General features: G+C 42.7%; 1 protein-coding gene across 1 annotated transcript in view; it reads right to left on the bottom strand.

Annotated features, from left to right (window-relative positions):
• The window catches only part of CUNH9orf84 (chromosome unknown C9orf84 homolog), a 71,088-nt gene that overhangs the window by 5,266 nt on the left and 41,762 nt on the right, over positions 1 to 24,060 (bottom strand). The window contains exons 13-21 of the mRNA XM_019554728.1: positions 18,129 to 18,516; positions 17,481 to 17,550; positions 16,735 to 16,919; positions 16,261 to 16,378; positions 13,569 to 13,680; positions 9,794 to 9,915; positions 7,669 to 7,762; positions 6,427 to 6,558; positions 5,495 to 5,644 (exon numbers count right to left, since the gene is read on the bottom strand). Of these exons, the coding sequence (XP_019410273.1) occupies positions 5,495 to 5,644; positions 6,427 to 6,558; positions 7,669 to 7,762; positions 9,794 to 9,915; positions 13,569 to 13,680; positions 16,261 to 16,378; positions 16,735 to 16,919; positions 17,481 to 17,550; positions 18,129 to 18,516 (1,371 nt within the window). The remainder of the gene's footprint in view (positions 1 to 5,494; positions 5,645 to 6,426; positions 6,559 to 7,668; positions 7,763 to 9,793; positions 9,916 to 13,568; positions 13,681 to 16,260; positions 16,379 to 16,734; positions 16,920 to 17,480; positions 17,551 to 18,128; positions 18,517 to 24,060) is intronic.

Raw genomic sequence — 24,060 nt, 5'->3', positions numbered from 1 at the left:
GCTGGCCCATGAGGGTGTCATCTGGACACCCAGCCGGATTCAGAGGTATTTTGCTTAAGTGTATGCTTGTGTCTGACTGTAGTTATTGTTGCTCTGATGAACTGATTCTTGGCATATGAGGGTATCAGCTTGTCCACGCTGATCAACCCAGCCAGGTCAGGCATATCACGTTAATCTGTGTGTATGTGTGTGTATGACTGATTTGGGGACTGGAGGAACCCAGCCCCACTGAACTGAGTCCTGCAAGATACCTCCACTGGGGGTGAGAACTTGCAGGGGGAGAGATACAGCTCCGTATAGAAACACCAGTAACACAAGCAGCACATTAACAGAATTACCAAAACCCTAGCCCTAATAAATGAGCACACCCCAAAGTAGCGGGTAAATCTGGTAACATGGAGGCAGTCAGCATGGGTTCATTTAGTGCAGATCCTGCCTGACTAACTTGGTTTCTTTTTATGGTCAGGTCACAAAGTCCCGAAGGATGAAGGTGTCAGGGTGGATGTCATCTTCCTGGACTTTAAGAAGGCCCCTGACATCGTTTCTCACCACATTCTCTTAAAAACACTAGGTGACTGTGGCATTGATACCTACACAGTCAGATGGGTGGCAAATTGGCTAGATGGTCGCACCCAGAGAGTGGTGGTAGATGGGTCACTTTCAACCTAGAGGGATGTGGGCAGTGGACTCCCCCAGGGCTTGGTCCTGGGGCCTGTACTGTGCAACATCTTTATCAGTGATCTGGATGTGGGTGTGGAATGCATCCTGTCCACATTCGCTGATGACACCAAGTTGTGGGGTGAGGTAGGCACACTGGAGGGGCACACACAGAATCCCGCTAGATCTAGACAGGTTGTAGAGATGGGCAGATGAGAATAGGATGGAGTTCAATGCAGACAAGTGCAAGGTACTGCATCTAGGGAGAAGGAACCTGCAACATACCTATAGGCTGGGAAACATCCTTCTTGTCAATACGGTGGCAGAAAGGGATCTTGGAGTCATTGTTGACTCCAGGATGAACATGAGCCACCAATGTGAAGAAGCGGTCAATAAGGCTAACCACATCTTGTCATGCAGCTACAGAGGCATCACAAGCAGGTCCAGGGAGGTGATCCTTCCCCTAGATCGGGCACTGGTCAGGCCGCAGCTGGAGTATTGCCTCCAGTTCTGGGTGCCTCACTTCAAGAGGAGTGTGGCCAGCAATGAGAGGGTCCAGAAGAGGGCCACTTGTATGGTCAAAGGACAGCAGGGCAGGCCGAGGAGAGGCTAAAGGGCCTGAACCTATTCAGTCTCCATAAGAGAAGGCTGAGAAGGGAACTGGTAGCTGTTTACAAACTCACCAGGGGGAACCAGTGAGAATTGGGGGATGCTCTGTTGCCCCGGGCACCACCCAGGGTTACTAGGAATAACGGCCACAGATTGTTAGAAAGAAGGTTCAGGCTGGACATCAGGGAACATTACTTTACAGTCAGAGCTGCCAGGCTCTGGGAGTCTTCAAGAGGAGGCTGTACAGATATTTGCCTGGGGTGATATGATTTTGCTGGGGTGACCGTGACACCCATTCCTGCCCAGGGCAGGGGGTCGGACCTAATGATCTGTTTAGGTCCCTTCTGACCCTAAGCATATGAAACTATAAGATTAATATCTAATAGGGCATTTGTCTTAAATATAAATATACTAAGTAATGCAGTTGGCTCTCAGCTTAGGAAAATCAATTTAATAATTTATTATTTGACTTGTTAAATATCCCAAGAAGTTTTGGGATAAGTTAGTTTGCATCCTGTGTCATACTGAAGTAAAGAATTGATGAGTATAACCCCTTTTTTCTGTCATTCAGATTGGTAGGTCTAATGATGCTTAAACATTGGTATGTGTATATATAATTACCATGACTGTGTTCAGATGGGTATTTAAATCACAGAATCACAGAAAGTGAGGGTTGGCAGGGACCTCAGGAGGTCATCTAGTCCAACCCCCTGCTCAAAGCAGGACCATCCCCAACTAAATCATCCTGGCCAAGGCTTTATCTAGCTGGGTCTTAAAAACCTCCAAGGATGGAGATTCCTCTACCTCTCTGGGTAACCTGTTCCAGTGCTTTACTTCACTACTTGTGAAAGAGTTTTCCTAGTATCTAACCTAAATTTCCCTTGCTGCAACTTGAGACCATTGCTTCCTGTTCTGTCATCTGCCATCACTGAGAACAGTCTAGCTTCATCCTTTCTGGAACCCCCCTTTTACATCCCCTTTCAGTCTTCTCTTCTCCAGACTAAATAAGCCTATGAGGAGTTCCCTCAGCCTTTCCTTATAAGTCATCTGCCTCAGCCCCTAACCATTTTTGTTGCCCTTTGCTGAACTGTCTCCGATTTGTCCCCATCCTTTCTGTAATGGGGGGCCCAATACCAGACACCGTACTCCAGGTGTGGCCTCACTAGGGCTGAAGAGGGGAAGAATCACTTCCCTTGATCTGCTGGCAACACTCCTACTAATGAAGCCCAGTATGCTGTTAGCCTTCTTTGCAACAAAGGTTACTTTGAAACCTCATGACAAAAATTACAGATGGAAAAGCAGGAGTGGAAGAAACAGCATGTTGCGGACCAATCAAGAATCCAGCACCACCTACCCCACACAAAAATACATGTCCAAGCTGCAATAGATAAACACATATCAACCCTGGATTGGCCTAATCAGCCATCTTTGGACAACAGATAAGACAATCGTGGAAGAAAATCATCCTTGACTGCAAGGGAATGCTGAAGAAGAAAAGCCTTCTCCGCAACAAGGGCACACTATTGGTTCGTATTCAGTTTATTGCCCACTGTAACCTTTGGGTCCTTTTGTGCTGAGCCACTGCTTAGCCAGTCAGTCCCTAGCCTGTACCAGTTGTTCTGCCCTAAGTTCAGGAATTTTCACTTACTGAACCTCATAAGATTTCTTTTGGTCCAATCCTAGTCCTACTCTCTGGCATATGTACTGTTCCCCCTTTCAGCCTGAGCATCCAGCCAGTTTTCTATCCATCTTACAGCTCATTCATCCAACCCACAATTCCTTAGCTTGCTTGCAAGACTGTTGAGGGAGACCCTATCAAAAGCCTTGCTGAAGTCAAGATATACCACATCCACTGGTCTCCCCCATCTGCAGAGCCATTTCATCATAGCTGGCTATCAGGTTGGTCAGGCATGACTTGCCCTTGGTGAATCTATGCTGACCATTCCTAATCACCTTCTTAGAAATGGATTTCTTGAAGACCTGTTTTATGATTTTTCCAGGGACTGAGGTAAGGCTCACTGGTCTGTAGTTCCCCCAATCCTCCTCCTTCCTTTCTTAAAGAAGGACACTATATTTCCCATTTCCAATCAGCTGGGACCTCTCCCAATTGCTACAAGTTTTCAAAGCCAATGGCCAATGGCTCTTCAATCACATCAGCCAATTCCCTCAGCATCCTTGGATCTATCACATCTGGCCCCATGGACTTGTACACATCCAACTTTTTTAAGTAGTCCTTAATCTTTCCCCACTTCTTTCCCCACTGAGGGCTGCTCACCTCCTCCCCAGACTGTGCTGCCAGGTGCGGTAGTCTGGAAGCTGACCTTGCCTGTGAAGACTGAGGTGAAAAAGGCATTGAGTACTTCATCCTTTTCCACATCATCTGTCACTTAGTTGCCTCCCCCATTCAGAAATGTACCCACTTTCCCTGATTTTGCTCTTGTTGCTGATGTACTTATAGAAACCCTTCTTGTTACCCTTCATGTCCCTTGCTAAGTGCTACTCCAACTTGCTTTGGCCTTCCTGATTTCATTCCTGCATTCTCAAGCAGTGCTTGTATACTCCTCCCTAGTAGTTTGTCCAAGTTTCCATTTCTTGTAAGCTTCCTTTTTGTGTTTTAGCTCACTGAAGATATCCCTGCTAAGCCAAGCTGGTTTTCTGCCATACTTGCTAGTCTTCCTGAGCATCTGAAAATATGTGAACATCTATTTACTAGTTTCTTTGTAGTAACTCAGTCACATTTTTGTGCACGGTTGGTCTGAATCTACTGAAATTTTGCTCCTTTGTATTGTTATATGAGTTGCATACATATGGGGTAGGTGCATTTCATCTCAGAAAAAAATCCAATTAAAAAAGAAACATTATTTTTTAACGGCCATACATTTGTGAAAAGCTGTTTTGACGAGGAGCTAGATCATTTGTAAGGAAAATCATAACAGCTTTTTGACATGTTATATCTGCCTGGCCACAGATTCTGGAGGTGCTTCTGCAATCTCATGGAGAGTTGCTGCTGAAAACAGAGCAGTGAGCAAGATCATTATGTGTGCTTGTTTACTGTGACCAGAATCATCCACTACAACACTGCTGTTATGCATAAAGGCATGAGGGATGTAAACAGGCTAGGGTGTGGTGGGTATAATGTTGGAGGAGGTGTATACACAGGCCCACTTGTAATTTGGAGAAGGACTGAGCACTCTGTGTATGTTTCATCTATTCAGCTGAGCTTGACTGCTTTTTGTGTCTCTTTTATATTGGGTTGTTATCTAGCTGGGTTTGGCCTCAAGTTTAACAGTGGGAGCTCACCGATTCACCTCCTATATAAACTACCAGACTCCCAGGGGGCACCTAGTCATGCCTCTTTGTTTCTTTTTAAAGATCAAATCACACTATCCAGTTCAAATGCCTACATTCAAGATAAACAGGCAGGTAGCTATTGCATGGTCTTCTGTGGAAGAAGGCCTTCACCACAGTTGCCATCTCTCTAGGCTAGCCTCTCAGCATTAAATATTGGGCATTTCAGGCAGTGAAAAGGTTCATCGGTATGGGATACCCAGGGTAAAAGCAAGGCCATTTAAAAGAAAAAGAAGGTTTGGAAATATTTAATTGAAAAAGTCACTAAATTAGAGAAACACACACACTGTGGTTGATAAAACCCCTAGTACCCAGCTTCCTAGACAGGAAGTGTACGGTGGATCACCCTACACACTATCCTGATTGCATAACAGCTCTCAGAGCTTCCATCATGATATAAAGGGAACTTAGCATAGTTGGAGAACCTGTCCAGTTAGATATGAATAAAGCAATAAAGGCTAATGCAGTGGGCAACTGATAAAAGACTTAGAATAAAATGTTGTTTTATTACCTCTTGTCTATGGGATGCTGGGGTACTGGGTGAGAGGAGGGAATGATGAGGACCCTGGCTGAGAATCACTGGTATAGATGGACATAAGTGTATCTATATATGAGTTTTCTGCAGTGATACAATTGTTCCCATTTTAACATTGTCTCATTCAAGGTCAAAAGGTAGATTTAAGTAACTTGGATCACTACAGAATCATGATAATTCATAACAGCTGCTGCTTATTTCTGAGCAGTCACATTCCTATCTTCTTTAAAGTGGCTAAAATGTGTTTTTTCACCCTTGTAGACCTCAGAAAGCATTTTGTTTGACCTTATTTTTCAGACAATCAGCTGGTCCACCAATTAAATATGTAATTTCATGATGACCAACCTTTAACACCTTTTCTGGAACCTCAGGCAGGAGTTCCTGAAGTTGGTCAAAAGTTGCTGACAAAAGCCTGTTCAGTGAATACCCTCTTTTCAACATGAGCTGAGCTACTAGAGGGTTCAGGCACGGAAAAGCAAGTAAGTGCTTCTCTGCCTAGAGGAAAAAGAAGTCAGTTTATAAATGTTCAAAATGATCCACTTAAGAGATTCAGCTTGCCCTGTCTGTAGAAGGTGAAGAGAATGGCATCATTTTGATGTCTCTGTATACAGAATCCATCACAGAACCAGGATTTTGATCTGGTTACACCCTGAATCTGTGCATTTCTAATGTGCATGTCACCATAACCACAATATCCTGCTAGTGGGAAAACAAATTACATAGAGTAAGAAGGATGTAATATGAACGGCAAGTAACAGTTCCACAATTATGGTTGAAATTGGTGATCCATATAAATTCAATTTTCAATACAGACTCCTGATTTTACCAAAAATCTTAATTTGGTTTCAATATGTCACGTTTACTCTTTAGAGCAGATTTTTTTAATGTTCAAGAGAAACTGCCCAAGCTGTGCTTGTATTACAGAGCAGTTATATTTTAGAGTGTTTCTAACGTTCACATAAATTATATATTGTTGAGCTACTTCTTCAAGTTTTTGGCTTTTGAAGAGTTTGCATTTTACACATTGGCAGGCAAAGTTTTTTGGGTAGATGTGATTGATATCTTTTATTAAACTAACTGAGTAGTCAGAACAAAATTCTTTGCAAGCTTTGCTTGTGCCTCAAGAATTCAAGCCCCTTACATTTATATTTTAGAACAAACCATGAAAACAAACAAAGCAATGAAAACACCCTAGATGGGAAAGAATCTTAGAAAAAGAAAGAAAACTGTTTTTTCTTAAAGCAGTTCACTTTTTGTTAAAGCCCATGCACACAAACCTCAGTTGGCAAGACAGAAAGCCATGATCTGTCCAGCCACTCATGGGGATTTGTCTGGGAAGATACCAGAATGTTGTTAGCAATCTGACGAATTAACAATGCTGTCTCTTCAATCCCTGGTGCAAGAGCCATCTAAAAATAAAGTAAAATTGTATTAGGAATAAACGCTTGTATGTCAATTGTCTGTAGTAGGCAACCAACTAAAAAATTTAGAAGTGGTGGTATAACCTCAAGCCATTAAAATTGCTCCATGAAAATATTATGGAGCAGCTACAAACTCTTACCCTTAAGCCCTACGTGTTAGCCCTGAAGTATTCATGTTCTAAGTGAAGTAAATATTAGATGTGATCAAGTGTATAGATAAAACAATGATTTTCTTTCAAATAAGTAATTCTTGAGAATGTAAAGTTGGTACATTGTAGTAAAGGTGTAATGAATTTGTGGAATTCAGGATAGTTAGCACTTTGAATGGCTACATATTTCCTAATAAGGCACCCATCAAATATATGTTAAAGTCTACAAGGATTGACTGTCAGCTTTGTCTTTCCCTGAAGCTAACTTTCCTGGAGGAACACCTTTGCAACATATTTTAATGTCAGTTTAATAGAAAATCATTTTGTATTTGCAAATTATTTTACGTTACAGATTAAGCACAGAGACCAACTTGGTGAACCACACACATTTATTTTCCCTCCAGTTCCCACTTCCAGTTTTCACTACTAGAAATATTGTTTTCTCCATCCATTTTCTGAAGGAAAAAGCATTTTTATAAACATTTTATCTTCACATACAAAGAAAACATGCAGTAAAATGGTACTCAGAGAGAAAAGTAATGCTTTCTTTTGTTTTTTAAAGCCGTAACGTAATTAGTATCATGAGAGTAATCTGACATTAACTTCTACAAAAATGTGATTTTAATTTAAGAAAAACAAACTCAGACTAGTACAGCAGGGTTCTTGTGCATACCAACAGATTGAAACAATTATATTATCTCAGTATTATGATCTCTGGTGCATTGGATATATGCCTGATGCCTGATTCAATGCCTGTTGAAATCATACACGGGAGTCTTTTTATTGCCTTCACTGGGCATTAGCTCAGTCTCCTACATCCTGTTTTAATCAGGTGTTTAAACTTTTGGTATTCCATAACTTTCACTTTGTTTCCAAAATGTTTTGGCAATGTAATAGTAGTGACACTGGAGATAAAAGCAGGCTTGTAAACTTCCCACCAAAAAATTACCTTCACTTCAAAGTCTTCAGATTTCTGTGCAAATGAAATCAAACCTGCATATATTAAGGCTAGATGATGCAGAGTCTTTCCTGTTAGACTGTACCTGAAACAGAGTTGCATTATAATATCACACGGTTCTAACATCTGCATAAAGGAACTTGAAGACATCTGACAAAGACAAATTCTTCTGCAGCTATATAGTTTATTTAACTAGAACTAAAGCTCCAAAAACATCAATTTAACATGTGACCCTGCGAGAACACACTGAAAAGCAGGAGGGAAAGATGCACTAAGAGAGAAAAACAGTATTTGCCTCCAGTACAAATGAAGTGTTGTGAAGCAAAAGCATGTGAAGAGAACTAAATTAATAAAAGATAGATGTCAGAGATGGCACCTAGAGTGGGAAGAGTTTGTCACTCATCACTGTCTTATAGCACAAGGCACTGGAAATGAAAATGGTAGTTATATTAGAGAGCAGAATTAGAGATTGAAGGACAGTTTTTTCCCATGCTTCTGGGCTTTGCTGGTTCCTGCATGGGGCTGGAAAGGAATTTTTCCCCTCTCCTGCTGCTATGGGCATCAGGGTTCTTTTTTTTCACCTTCCTCAGAAGCACTGGGTGTTGGCTGTCACCAAGGCTGGGGATCTTGGAGTGTGCTGATGCTTCTCCTGGGATTAAAATACCTGAAGGTTCCTGGTAACAGGGTCTTGCCCCTCTGCTGATGGTCAGACCAACTGCCACACTTGGGATCAGGAAGGAATTTTACCTCACAGTCAGACTGATGTCGACCGGGGAAGCGGGGTGAGCAAGGAAGTTTGCTTTCTCTGCAGTGGGGAGGCATAGTCCTCTCCCTTGGATCGCTCACATATATTTTAACAACCACTTTTTAATCTTTGAAGTGGCAGGACATTAACAGCGCCCTCACCCCCTTGCTTTATATGTGGCAGGTCAGGGTATTGATAGTGTTTTGGGACAATGCTTAGTAGCTGTAAGACAGAATTCTTTGTGTAGTTTTAGACAAGCCCTTGTTTAGATAGGGATGATCCTGCCTTGGGCAGGGGGTTGGACTAGATCTGTGGTTCTCAACCTTTCTTGTACCAGGACCCATTGGTAAACACTGATGGCCAGTCCTGGCCCAGTAAATAGTTTAAGTAGAAAACAGCCCCCTGGCCTGGCTGGTGCCCCTCACTCCTGACCTGCTGTCCCCCACTCCAGCCCCCCAGTGTATGGGGTAGGGGGTGGGTGTGTGGGGTAAGGGGCAGAAGGGGCAAGCAGCCCCTGGTAGGATGGAACTCTGCCAGCATGCAAGGAAAAAGCCATGGTTTTCCACATTTTTCGCCTTTAAAGGAGAATCCATTTTTTAAGTTTTTAAAATCATTTTAAAAGTTTGTTCACGACCCTTTCATATATTCTTGTGACCCATTTTTTGGGTCACGACCCATGGGTTGAGAAACACTGGAGTAGATGACTTCCTGAGGGCCCTTCCAGCCCTATTTTCCTGTCATTCTATGACCACTAATGAGCTTGTCAGAGTAGGAAAAGCTTATGGAGCAAAAGCCGAAGAATGACTGGCAGTGACTAACAGACCAGGAGAATACCGACCTACTTGCTGGACAGGCTAGAATGTGATGCAATCATTAATGTACAGGTAATGTGGTAACTTATTTCAACCTATTACAATATAGATTTCCGCTAAGTATTGTTGTCAAGCTGGAGTATGTTCTTTGGGTTAGTTTTTAATTTATCAAAAACAAAGTTGTCTGACCTAAGTATTAAGCTCCTGGAAAATTAATTTCTTAAAACTCAGTTGTTCCATCTCTTCAACATGAGCAAGAATAATCTAAAAACTCAAAATATACCTCTACTGGCTCTATAGATACCCAGATTTCACTGTAATGTAAATTACTCAACTGAGTCCCAGCCTGAAAGCATGATAACACAGAATTTGTGGAAGAAGCCCAACTAAACAAACAAGCTTGTTTGTAGCTATTTATGCTGTTGTAAAAGCAACACACAACTTACCTTGCAATTTGAATGGGGAAATTTTGTTAGACTACCTTGTTATAATAAACCACCTTGTATAGCAGCAATACTGTTTTAGAATATTGCATTTGCAAAATGAATGTTTAACTTACTCTGAACTCAGTCTCTCTCTGGAGTATAAAATGATCCAGCAACAGCTGTACTGGAGAGACAGTGCTATAAGTCTCAGTATGATATTATCGGCAGATTTCTCACAGCTTAGTTCTTCCACATTCTACACAAAAAAAGAGGAAATAAATATTTGAAATGTATTTACAAGGTCAATGCAAAAATCTAAGGGTTCACCACAGCAATATACACATTTGAGAACTAGCATTATTATGTAGACAAGGCACAGGACCAGGAGTTATGAGACTTAGATTCCCCTCCTGACTTTTATTCTGTAGAACCTTCGGAAAGTTATTTGATGTCTCTGTTCCTCAATTATCCCCTCCATAAAATGGGGATAGAATTTATATATTTTGTTAGCATGTTCTAAGGTTTACTGAAAAGTATGACATGAACTGTTATTATTAATCATTACAATATCTTAACCAACCTGTACAAATCACAATATGGATAAATACGAATATAATAGGTTTATGAAGCACAATATGACTAAAAATTACTGTGTAGGAGTTATGTTCTGTTGTAAATATTGATTCATAATTTTATACTCTACCTTTCAATAGCTGTTTTGCTACCTGTAAAGTTTCAGTCCCATCTGTCCATTTGATTATAAGTAATCTAAGGAACTTTAATATAGTACTAAACAACATAAATTGTATATGATCTTGTTTTGTGATGTAACTATTACTCTAGTGCAAGGTCTTGTCTAGACTACTTCCTTTCATATCAGGAAGTTATGTAAATTAATCTTCTGGAAGGGTGTTTCACATGACTTATTACATAGGCACACAGGGATGCCCCTTGCTGCTCTAGAAGTGGTTAAGGATGGGATGATGATGATGCACGTCTGGATCTACCCAGACCACGGATGTAATAGCTGGAAAGCTGGCTGTAAGAGTCAGTTACAGGTTGGCTGCTGAATGCAGTGCTTTCATCTATTGTCCTAGACTGGGAAGGGAAAGCAAGACATCTCCCAGCAGAAAGAAAAGAGCTGGTTTCCACAGAGAACTAAGACTGGAAGGCCTGGAGAGTGCTAGTGACTACTAAGGGCCTGCAGTGGTGAAAGGTAGAAGTGAAGAAGGCTTGTGGATGGGAGGGCTGGAGCGTACAGAGAAAAACAACTAAGAACACTGGAGCTGATAATGGGCAGTTGGGAGATGCCTAGATAGCATAATGGCTGACTGTGGGCCCCTGTTGATGGGAGGAAGGAAGTGGGCTTGGGAAGCTGATTAGTGCTGCTGGGTGAATGTGGTCAGGTTAGGTCAGGTTTGTGTCAGGTCAGGTTCACCTGCTACCATACTTTACAGTAGACAGTACTACCTGCAACTGTTAACACCAAGTGCTGGGCAGCGGTTAAATAGCCTAGCCTCCTCTAGGGCAGGGGTGGGCAAAATGTGGCCTGTGGGCCAGATGCGGCCTGCCAGGCCATTCTATCTGGCCTGTGGGGCCCCTAAATAATTTAGAGAATTAATATTTATCTGCCCCTAGCTACTTGTCATGAGGCCCTCGATGGCTTGCCAAAACTCAGTAAGTGGCCCTCTGCCCAAAATAATTGCCCGCCCCTGCTCTAGGGCCACTTGTACACATGACAGGGGTTTAGTTCCCCCTAAGTTGAAACAGTGGGTTTTTAATTGTTACAATTAAATACCCACCATTTCAATTTAGGGGCTTCCATCACTATTACTGAAATGGTTTTTTGTTTTTGTGGAGCTGGTCTGCGGCCAAGGGGAGGGAGTGTGGAGGGCAAGCTGCTAGCAGGCCTTGAGGTGCTCAGCATCTGCCTGGGCAGCCCTGGGGGGCGCCACCACTGCAGATGGGAAGACCAGGCCCCCCGCAGCTCAGACACTGCTGGCAGCTTGCCCCACATGGGCAGGCTGTCAGATTTAACTAAAAAAGAAAAAAAGGATCAGGCCTCTCTCTGCTTTTTTTTTCCCTGTTGCACCCTGTGCACTGTCCCCGCTGCATTCCCACTGCCTGGGACCACCCAGGAGTGGGTTGGCTTGCTTCTGGGGCAGTGCAGGAAGGCGGCAGGAGGGCTGTTGGGTATGCTGGAGGCTGGAGAAGGCAGCAGGGACTGTACACAGGGTGTTGGAAACCTGCCAAGCCCAAGCTTCCCTGAGCACACTTGATCTTCCAATGCCCTATGCAGGGTCCCTGCCACCTTCTGTGGCTGCCAGCATACCCACTTTCCTGCTGCCTCCCCGTGCTGCCCTGGGTGTGCTGGTGGCTGCAGAAGGCAGTGGGGACAGTGCATGGGCTACTGGAAGCCCAGGTGGGCTTGAGGATGTATTGCTGTACTTTGTTAGGTAGTAAACTAAAATACATCATCATGTGTTTTAGTTTGTTACATAACAAAGCCATTTATATGTCAATATGCCACTGCATATGTATGACGTGACAAAATCAAATCGCAATATGCTGCCACATCTGTAATGTGTGATGCAATTAAACTGCTAAAAAGGGCAATTTCATCACATGTGCAAGCGTTCTAGGGTGCAAATGGCTTCAGACAGAAGAGCCACTTAGAAAGGGGAGGTACTAGTCTCATCCCTGGCAGTGAAAATGCCGCCAACAGGTTGTGAAGCTAATCTAGGAATGGTGGCCTGAGATGGACAAATGGATGATTTCCTTTGCTCCAGCAGCTCCTGTAGCCAAGGTGGTTTTAAACACACTGGCACCTGACTTTCCTTTGGATTAAATCAGCAAGGCTGAGAGGGGGGTACTGGTGTGTGGGTAGCTCAATGTCTCCATATAAACATCCCACGCTTTTGCACCCTGAAGAGGTCACTTCAGCTTTGCTCTATCTTTCAAGATGTTCAGCGAGGTGATGCCTCATTTGGCTAATTCTTTTGTCTTGCAAGACATACAAATACCTACTATGGGGTTATGGGATGAAGCACAGTAGGCAACCCCATAACTAGACAGTGTGGGGTATAAGAGAGCAGGATGTGCCTGGATCCTTCTACAGAACCCCAGTCAGCATAAAAGATATTTGAGGGCTGCCTAGTGGTGATGTGAGGTCTTGGTGGAGACTGAATGAGGAGTGGCATGCACTGTAAGAGATAAGGACAGCTGGGGTGTTGTGCACCTATGTAAAAAAGCAGTTAAACAGAAACGACTGTGAGAAAGATAATAGCCCGGTAAGACTGTGAAAGGTCAGAGCCTGGGAAGATACCATATACAAAGGGCCATAGACTAGACAAGCAGGAACATCTGTCTGTCAAAATGTGACAAATGCACATCAAAGAGAGGAGCTAACAAATTGGATGGGCCACAACATGCTTTTAATATAAATCTATTTTTAAATGCATGCATTTAAATGCTGTTCAATTTGATTAAAACAATCACTTCAGGGACTGAAGAGCAGAACCGCCAACAGAGACAATGCAGGTAAGCATGCTGTTGGTCACCTAAAAAGCATGTGCATTGAAAGAAGATGCAACCTACAAATATGGACTTCCTAGCCCTCTGAAAGTTGGAAGCTGTAATATCAACATTAAATCAACCAATGGATACATTGATGGCATAGGTAGAATTTGGATTCACAGAACTTGGGAAATAACTTCTTTGCAGAAGTGTTTGCTTGACACTGTCTGGGCTTGCAACTTACACAGTTTAAACAGGAACAACTGAACAAGTTAGAAGGTTACAGAGAGAGACCTAAAGGGAAAGATTACAACTTGTGTAAATGTAACTGAGTGTAGAACCTGGCCATATTAGTTGCATTTCCAATTTATAGTTGCATAGTCTGTTTTATACCTGCAAAACTATAGCAGTGTGTTCATCTATTGTCAATACAACATATCGATCTGTATCTCCAAAGAGCTGTAATGACTCACTGCAACATCTTTCAACAAAAGTGATCTTATGCCTGCAGAAGTGATACAATTACTCGATATTATTTAAATGAAATTTTGAAATTTTCCTAAAAAGGGAAGGGTTAAATGGAACATTGTTATATAGCATGCTTATTAGATTCTTCAGATAAATAATATGAATCCATCTTTTTGCACTTTCCTGAATCCTCAGCTACATTTTAAATTATGGCATATTCAGATAACAGGAATCATCCAGTTTGATATTACCTTGATGCAGTGGCACAGCCTGTGAGAAAGACTACTTTTTCATGACAAAAATAGCATGCAATGTTGAGGCTGAGATTAGTAAGTTAAAAAAAATCACAAGTCCTTTCACAGCATCTGATGAAGTGAGCTTTTGCTCACGGAAGTTTATGCATCTGTGATTTAGTTAGTCTATAAGATGCATCTCTACTATGCCCAATGCTGATATTCATGATGCAGCAAATTAAAAATCCTTAACACCTGCTTAATAGTTGTAACTGTATTACATTGTTCTTGAAATCCAGAAGAAAAACCTTTCAACAACATGCTGTCCTGATCAATTGCTATTTCCACCTGATTTGGTGCTGTCTATACTCCTTTTCTTTATCTTCTTTACCACTGTACAGCACAGAGGGAATGAAAGGAATGGAATTCCTCATTAATGACCTTAAATTATCAGGGTGAGGGAAGTGAGCCAACACAATATCCCTCTTTTCCAGTGGCAATGAAAAGCTCTGAGTGAAAAGCAGTAACGGGTCCCTGATTACTCTGCTTGCAGTGAAAACGAACACTAACAGTACAGTCACAAAGTAATAAAACTTTAAGTATGCTCAGGATTATGAAGGAGTCAGGGTAGACCACTGGCCTCCAACCAGCAGATCCTGATCTACAGGTAGATCCCAGAGCCTTTTTCGGTAGATCTTAGGCTGGGGGAGAGATGGACGCATGTGCATGCACCTACCGCCCCTTTGTTCCCCCAGCTCTAGCAGGTCAAACTGTGGGGGAGGGAAGGGGCAAGGACTGACCAAGTGGCTTAGTCAGGAGCAGGGAAAGGTAAGTGGGACCCCAGCCTGGCAGTGTGGTCAGAAGATTGGAGTCTTGCAGACCCAGGAGCCGGGGTGCAATGCCACATTCATCTGGCCACGGGGCAGGTGCTGCTCAGTGCAGCCATGGCACAGAAGCGGGATTGGCACAGCCTGGTGGAGGCCTCAGGGGCCTGTGCCCCTCTCCTCTCCTCCGCCTGTGCTCTGGATGCCTGGGGGGTGGGGCAGGGGTCAGGGCAGGGGGTGGAGCGGAGGGCAGTGCGGTAGATCCTGTGGTGCCCTTTACTTCCAAAAAGTGATCTTCACCATAAAAAGGTTGGAGACCACTGGGGTAGACTATTAGGGTAACAGGCAGAGAAAAACTATTCTTGGCATTGCCTTCCAGAAGATGCAGGGGATCTGAAGTTGACTCTGTCAGCACTGAAGCCCATAGAAAGATGCATCATCTGATATCCAGCACAAAAATCTTATAAAGAACTGAATACTTCATATCTGCTCATTTAAGGCAATGTGACTGGTAAGATGCTGTGAAATTAGAGTTCTTTGTTTATCAGTTTAATTCCCTCAGTAGCAAGAAGACTGTAGGCAAAAGCAGTAACGGGTCCCTGATTACTCTGCTTGCAGTGAAAACGAACACTAACAGTACAGTCACAAAGTAATAAAACTTTAAGTACTAAACATTACATTTATTTCTCTGGACTATTAAACTATTGTTAAAGGCAGATAGGTACAGTTTCACCATTTGCTTTCATTTTACTTCACAGTGTCAAAATTGGCAATGGTTTTCAGTAAGATGGTTAACTCTTACACAATGCTTAGATGGACTACCTTCAATCAAACTTGCAAAAATCATACTTTATTTGTTCTGCCAAACCATGATCAAAAGTCTCTTTTTATGTGTGAGCTTTTTAGACTGTTGAGAAAAACAAAATGAATATGATTTCTGATAATGAAAATTGTACACTCGTACAGTGCACTAGTTGCAAAAATTCACATTTTTTCCATTTCCAAAACAAAGATATTCAAACACTCATTCAGAATGATATGAACACCAAGTCTTAGCTTCACAAACAAAGCAGGCACTGACTTATTCAATTACAGAAATACCATAATAAAAATTGGTAACATTAGAAAACATGTAATCTTTTCTTTACTATTGTTTTGAGGCGCATAGTTCTTTTTTTTTTAAAGCAAAAACCTTATGAAAAATTAAGAGACAGACAAACCTCCCTTCTAGCCAATACCCATTTATGAAGTTGTACAGCCCAAAAGATAATTCTTTTTTTTGTGTGTGTGTATGAAACGTTTGGCCTCAAGAAAGAACTGAGAATAAAACTATGGTCTCAGTATTAATCTCAGACTCTGCTTTGATGTACTATTCCACTAACTGAAGAAAGCCATGTATGTGACCATAAAATTTGTTGTATTTCCTTTATTAGATTGTGAACTCTCTAACTTTGTGAATAAATATCCTCATTGCTAATGAAACTATAGATACCTTAGAAATACCCACAGTGAAAAGAACGGATTAACAGATGCATCATAAATAAGGTCAGTTTCACTTACTTGGATTCCAGAAGCTGAAGGATTTCTGGTGAGTTAAGAAGTCCTTCAGATGTAAACAATACATAGGGAATCTGAGTCTCCAGAAGGAAGGAGCCGAAGTGATTACCTGAAACATTTTCTAAACAAAGAACAGCTTCAAAAATAGGGAGGCCAGGAAGAGTCAGTTTTAAGCATTCACAGTGATCTGCCATCTTGACGGTGCATAACTTTATATATACCCATTAAAATGCTCCTTCTCCCTGTGGGAGTAGGATTTGGGGTTACTTTTTTAAACCAAGAATTGGGGATTTTTTTAAATCAGAGAAGACCAGGACCCCTGGTCATGAGCCAATCTGGCCCACAAAGCTAAACTGTAGCCATTATTCTTTACTAGTCTCTTTCATGAACATACATACACAAATATTTTAGAGAATAAATTCCTTTTTTCAAATGAAAGACCAACCTTTCAGTGGAATTCTAGAAGCTTTTACTTACTCATTACAACAGTTTCTGGGAGGGTAGTTTTAAAAGTTATATAAGGAATGTTCAGATTTTTGCAGAGCTTGTTCCAGCAAGAGTTCTCTGTATAATCAAACTCCACCACTAGAGAGAAATGCGTCCATGGGAAGTCAGCTCGGATATGCTGATAATTTACAATAGCACAGGAGCATTTATTTAAACTGAAGGAGAAACAGCAAAAGAAAAAAAAAATTCTGTTTTAGTGCAACTACTTTCAGTACAAAATTAAAATGGTTACATTTTGAATAAGAAGAGCCAGTCATTTAAATGCCTATTATGAAATTAGATTTTGCTTTCTCTGTATTAAAACATTTAAGTATCTTTTTCTAACTATTTTGTCCATTGCAGTCATCTACAGTAAGGGCTTTCTATTTCCTGCTATCATCAGCTGGATATTGGGGTCTTCTGAATTAGATTTTCATGAAAACTTTGTGCATTGTCACAATCCTATTTCCTTTTTGTCCCCAGCGGATCCTGCATCTGAGAAATGTCAGTGGTTGTTATGGGAGCATTCATGTGCCTAAAGTTAAGCCTGTACTTAAGTGTCGACTTGGGGCCAATATGTTAATCACCTTGCAGAAGAAGGCTGACAAGGCCTAATCCTGAAATTCATACTCTGGACTTAGACAAAACTCCCACTGAAATGAACAGGAGTTTCAATGACATTACCCTAGGGAGGGGTCTTTATGATATGAACTGCGAAAACTATGAATTCTACACACCTGCTAATGACACTTTTGCACTCTAACAAAGCTCCTCTCTTCTCAGGATTCAAATCCATGGTTTTTAAACCTGTTTAGAAGGAATGAAAAACTCAAGAGACTGAGCAGATATTCTACTGGTATGAACTGACAGGTGACAACAAGCAGCAAATGCAGACCAAGTCAGAATGTGATAATCCTCAGGAGTACTGTCTGGGCAACACAGGCAGTTGTCAATCGTCTCAAGTTTTGCTGGTCTAGCAAACACAGTGACTTATTTTTGGAGCCTTGCAAATCTGTGCCTGTGCTGGAGTGTATTCTAGAGTCTCATAATACCTGGAGCAAGCATGCTGCTTAGCTAAGAAATGTTTCTCATTGACTTAAAATAAGCAAGCAGAGCCTTGTGGAAAGCAAAGGTATTTTATTCTGTTCCTTTTTCATTCCTCTCATGGATATAGAAATATAACCAAAGATGTAGCTAACAAGCTGCAGAGGATGAGACACAATGTGTATTCCATATAAAATTCCTCTTTAGTCAGTGTCTCTAGCACATATATTTAACCAATTTGCATCAAGAAGCAAGTGTTTATTATTATACTATGGCAAATATACCCTCAGCTTTTTGTTAAAAGGCAGCAGTCTTTTTCTAAAGAATTTATTATATAAGACAAAACAAGAAAGAACAATTCAATAGAATGGCATGGTGAGGGTGGTGTGCAGACCAACCAAGAAACATTTTATGTGAAAAATGGGTTTTAAAGAGTATTACTGAAAGAAGCCCCTGGTAGGCTGTTCTGAGGACAAGCAATGTCAAAGGAGGCACAGAAACAGGAGTGGAAAAGAGAATAGAAGGAAGAATGATATACATGTATGAAAGGAGGCAAGTGGGATGAGATGTACTCAAAGATATAAGAAAGATCAGACTGGGGAACAGTTTTGATGTCTTAACTATTATACACAAGAACACGCACATGCAGCATTTACCTTCTATTGAAGTAAGCATGTCAATGAGGGCAGCCTTTTCACTATCTGAGTCCATTCTTGTTATTATTAAAACCTGTCATAAGGAAGGAAATGAAGATTTTAAAAGCTGCCTTTTCAGTTAGTACACTCCTCCCACCCCACTACCTTGCATATATTCTCCAAACTAGGCTCCATAAAAATGTACCCTGTAGAAATTTTCTGAAGGATAGTTATGGGCGTGCCACTAAAAAACACTGCCTGGATGGGGCTCTGAAAGGAGACTCAGAACCAGGAATAAAAATATGTTGGGAAAAAATCACGAACTTGAATATTCAAACACGAAGAAAGAGCAGTGAAAGATATTACCTGAATTGCAGTTAAGGAAACTGATCCTCACTACAACAACTGGATGGACCATTAAAGGGGATGAGAGCTTCAGACCAGTCCTAAACTTCACACTGAACACTTTGGAAGTTTTGCAGTGGATTTTAAGGGACTCCTGGGAACTCTTTCCCCAAAAAATGTCATCTCTAAACTGATGAACTGTTTGGGAAGATTTCCCTGGCTTATAATGGAGTGCATATTAAATGATCTTTGTCTAAGATAACTTATCCCTTATGAAATAATGCTGAAGACCAAATCTTTTTACTTTCCAAAGGCCCAAAATGCACCAATGGCAGATATTTTTTAATGATTTACAGTTGGAGAAGAGATTAATCTTCATTCCCTGGTCCAAATTGCACAAGTTGAACCCTGTGCTATGTAGCCAAAATATAATTTTCAACATGAATGCTGTGTGCCCCTGGCAGCTGCGAAGGCATGGCAGTGCTGGTGGCAGGAGTGCGGCAGTGGTAAGTGGGGAGACGCTGCTGGCACTATCGGCGGCACAAGGGGGCGGGGGGAGGCAGGGTGGTAAGCACTGATCAGGGGTCGGCAACAACCCGTTGGCACTGTCGACAGTGTCAGTGCTGCCTCTTTGTAGGGGCTGCAGTGCCATGCTTGGGGGTGTACGTGCACCTGCATACATCCCTTACGTGTCGCCACTGATTTTCAGGAATCAGCTGTAAAGATTGTCAAATACAGCAGCAATGGAAGCACCACACATTAAGCTGTAGACAGGATGATCCTAGTAGCTCAGCAGATCTTAGAGGTTCTCCTTGGTGCACTTTATAGACCTGATTTTTAAGAGGGTCTCAACTGTTCCTCCACTTTTGTACCCAAAAATCAACTAGAGGAACTAGTGATAATATTTGCATATCTATCTCTGATTTATGGGCACAGTAAAGTAGCTGGATGTGTCAATGTTGTCACTGTGTTAAATACTTCCATAAGAACTTATAATTTTTCAGGCCTATAACACATCAGGGTTCTAGAGGTGGCCGTGACATCCCCTGGTGGCTCTGCAACCATGCCCTACTCCACCCTTAGGGTACTTTGGTGTTATTTGTAATATATAGGGAAGCTGCCCACAGGCCTTTGCTAGGCCTCAGTCCCACTGGACCCCGTCAGTCTGTGCTTGTGCCCAGGCCCTTGCTGAGTTTCACTTCAATACACTGTGTCCAGCAGGACACCCAGAGCTTTAAAGGCTAAATGCATGGCTCCAATGCTTCTCCTTTACGAAACCCAATGCTTCACAGGTGTTACGTAGATGTTATTCCACGTGTGGGGCTTCAGCCTTCTCAGCCTCTGTCCCTTTAATCTCACTAGGCCATCTAGCCTGGGCCCACTGAATCGGACCTGGCTTTGAGGCTCTAGTTCTGTTTGTCCCTTCTGTCACCAGGCCCTTGGTCCCTGCCTGCTGGGCCCCAGGCCCCTGTGTGGTTGTGCCCTGGCTCTGGGCCCCTGGCCTCTGTGTGCTTGAGCCTGCCCCTGGCAAGGCTCAGGGCAGTTGAGTGCCCCCTGGGCACTAATGAAGCTCCCCTTCCAGTTTCATCCCAAACCACTGGCAGAAACAGTAACATAAATCATAAGCTCCCGGGATAGAACATAAACAACAAAGTAGCAGCCCTCTGTCCCTTAACAGGACAAACCTTTACCCTTAATATATATAGCATTCCTCCTAACCAGGGTACTTCACAAGTTCCCTGAGCCTCCTTGTTCCTGTAGGCAGTAAAATGGTCAGTTCAACACCCCTGGCTGGCTCCCCTAGGCAGGAGCTCCTTTCTCTGTGGCAGCCATGGAGAGACTCCCCTTTCAGGCCCAGCCTTGGGCTTATATGCTCCCAGGGCCCCGCCTACATCCAGTCAGCTGACTGCTTGCAGGTGTCTGCTGACTGCCTCCTTTGCCCTGTTGTATAGGCCACGGCAGCTGCGGTGCCCTGGCTGGGCTGCCTTTATCTTCAAGTAACAGAGAGCCCTGTTACAAGGCCCTGTGGTTAAGTTTGTTTTTTTAATGGGTTCTTAATATTTGGCTTTTCAAACCTGAGAGCACCCATGCACTCTTACTGACTATACTAGGAACTTCTGAGGATTTGTCATTATTATACTTAAATCTGCATTTACATGACTAAATCAATTACCTAATTTTCAAAAGCTGAGACTCAATAGCTCCCTTTAAAGTCAAAGGCCCTAATTTTGGGAAATGATTTTTTGAAATCTTGGTCTTCTTTTTTTCTTGCCTTCCAGTATGGTCTCATTCATTACCACATCAAGTGCTGACCTAAATTATGTTTTTAGTGATATCATACTGCTGCTGAGCAATCATAAATACAAATGATAATGCAAAAGAGACAGTAACATTAATAAACTCATCTGTAGCAGGTCCATCATAGTCTATTAGGAATGTTTTGCTTACCAGGCAACTTTCAATTATATCTTGCATCAATATAAATTTTCACTAATACAATACAGAAATATAACGAGATTATCATATTTTCCATGGCATTAGCCAATACTAATGATACAACAGAAGAGTGCTTATGTATTGTAACTTTCATATATCTTTAATACAGGAATACTCTGGGACACACTAAACACTCTAAAATGAATGCAAGTAAAGAGTATATTTTTATTCTAAACATAAACAAGATCATATACACACCTATACTGCACAAATTAACATGCATATATCCTAGTCTTGTTTAAGGGCTATCACAGGCCAGTCAAACCCCAGATATAGCTGAACACTTTTTAAGACTTTAAAACCCAAACCCAGTAAAGAACAGAAATGATGCCAAGTATTGTTCAGTAGCTTAGTGAAGGAGATTAAGGGCTGATATGATGACAACAACATTCTCCCACAATTTCTACTGGCCAGTAACTAATATAGTAGAAACCCTGGTTTCAGAAGGCAAATGTGCATTGTACCCTCCTAAGTAAGGGAACAGTCAACTTAGAGAAAGCATTTAGAGAGAAAGAGGCCAGCCTCAAAATGATTAACAAAGTTTTGGTCATAATCTGATGCCTTACCACAGACTGGGTGCATCTACATGTGCAAATAATCTGGGAGCAGTTTACTCTAAAGTACTCTACAGTAAACTCTCCCAGGCACACATCTACACATGCAGGAATGCAGGAGCAGATTTGCTGTTGCTAGCAGCAGACTGCTGTCACTCCCTGTGGCTCTGCAGCCGGGGGAGTTCTAGGCTCCCCCTGGGTCCTAGCCCACGGGTTGGCGGGGAGCAGGGGGCGAGGAGACATCTGTCTCCTGGTGGGGGCTGGGACATTGTTGCTGTCCCCACAATGTCCTCCTGCCCCATCAGCAGGGAGCTGCCAGTCCCTGATCTGCAATAATCGCAGGGCCAGGGTTGGGAGATAAGGATCTCCCAGTGCTGGCCCTATGACTGCAGAGCTGATGCTGGGCTAAAAGAATCTCCCAGCACCAGCCCCACAACCACAGGGCTTGAGCTGGGAGATCAGGATCTCACTGGCCCCATGACTGCAGAGCTCAGGCTGGAAGATAAGACTCTCCCAGCCTGGGTTTGCGGGGGGCGGAATTTAGGCACAAGCTAAGTAAGCTACAGTTTAGGGCCTCATATTATGAGGGGCCTCTAAATACGAAAAAAAAATACAGTGAAACCTCACAAGTCTGGCATGCTCAGGACTGAGCACGTGCTGGAAATTTGAAAATGCCAGTTTTTTTTAAACCAGCACTGTAGCTGGTCGTGGAGCTGGGAAGGGTTGGGGGGGTAGTGGCTGCTGGTCCAGAAGCACCAGCCACATGCAGAGTAGTGGTGCAGGGTGCTTAATGGAGGTGGCAGCACCCATGTGCAAACTTCCCCTGCCACTTCTGGGCCGGCAGTGGGGAGCGGCAGCTGGTCCTGAAGCAGTAGGGCCAGATTCTTGAGGTTATACTGTAATATGAAGTTTCAAGTTTTACATAATCAGTTGTTAAAAATGAAGAGGGCTTTTGAAAGTGGTTGTCAGAAGGGAAAAAAGAAGCAGCTGATTGAAGGGCAGCTAAAACAATTACTGAAAGTTGACAGTGATTTCACTGTAATAAAGGAAGAACCTCATACGCAAGAGAGTAATCCAGGACCACAGGAACCACAGGCATCCACCTTTTCTGCTAGGACAGATTATACAGATGTGAATGTGACTACTACACCTGAGAATGTTACAGAGCCTGAAATCCCAGCTGAAAAAAGTAGATACACAAAGTCCAATGATCTTGGTCTCTGGGGTGTCTTGACCGAGGGGGGTATTTCATTCTGGATACAGAAAGGTCCCCCAGAGTGTTGACATTGGAACAGCCCATTTGAGAACTCGAAGCGGTCACTCAAAAACCAAATTAGATATTGTTCAAATGGTCTATTTCTTTCAACAAAAGTTAAGGGTGAAAAATACAATCAGTAGTGGCTGTTATACTCTCCAACAGCTGGTTGTGTTTACTGTTTTGTCTGCAAGCTCTTCTCAACATCATCAACAGCACCGGCTAGTGATGGGTTTAATGACTGACGAAACCCTGCCGGAATTCAAAATCATGAGAACTCTGAGGATCATAGAACAGCATTGCTTACATATTTGATGAGGCAATGTGGGTTAACCTTGGATTCACACCTGGAGGAACTGATGAAAAAGGAACAAGAGTACTGGAAGCATGTACTTGAATGTGTTATTGCAGTTGTATGCATGTTAGCAGAATGTGGATTAGCTTTTAGGGGAGGGGGAGGCAATGAAGTTTGGCTCACAGCATAACAGGAATTTTCTTGGCTTGATAGAACTCACAGTTGCTGCCACACGATGCTACTGCACAGTAGTCTCAGGCTACTGAGCAGTCAGTGTCTTGTGTAGGTGAGGCCAGTGACTGCAAAATGATAGAGTTCAAGATCTTAAGGGGAGGAAGGAAGGAGAGCAGCAGGATAAAGATACTGGACATCAGAAAACAGATTTTAGCAAATTAAGGGAACTGGTGGGCAGGATCTCTGGTTGGCAAGTCTGAGGGTGTGGTGACAAGAAGCCCTCACAGGCACCAAGGAGGGCTGGGACAGACCCAGGTGTTCCTGGGGGGGAGTGAGCAAGCCCTCTGTACCCCAGCAAACTTACCGCCAAGATGAGTGGGAGCAGAGCAGGAGCTGCGTGAGCCAGTGTTGCGCTGGCTCTTCAGGGCATCATCAGGGCTGGAAGGGACCTCGGGAGATCATCGAGTCCAGCCCCCTGCCCAAAGGGCAGGAAGTCAGCTGGGGTCATAGGATCCCAGC

This window comes from Crocodylus porosus, unplaced genomic scaffold (genome assembly GCF_001723895.1).
Source record: "Crocodylus porosus isolate Cpor-Errol unplaced genomic scaffold, CroPor_comp1, whole genome shotgun sequence".
In the NCBI taxonomy this organism is placed as follows: Eukaryota; Metazoa; Chordata; order Crocodylia; family Crocodylidae; genus Crocodylus; species Crocodylus porosus.
Note: the sequence above shows the minus strand (reverse complement) of the source record. Positions and strands in the feature narration are given on the sequence as shown.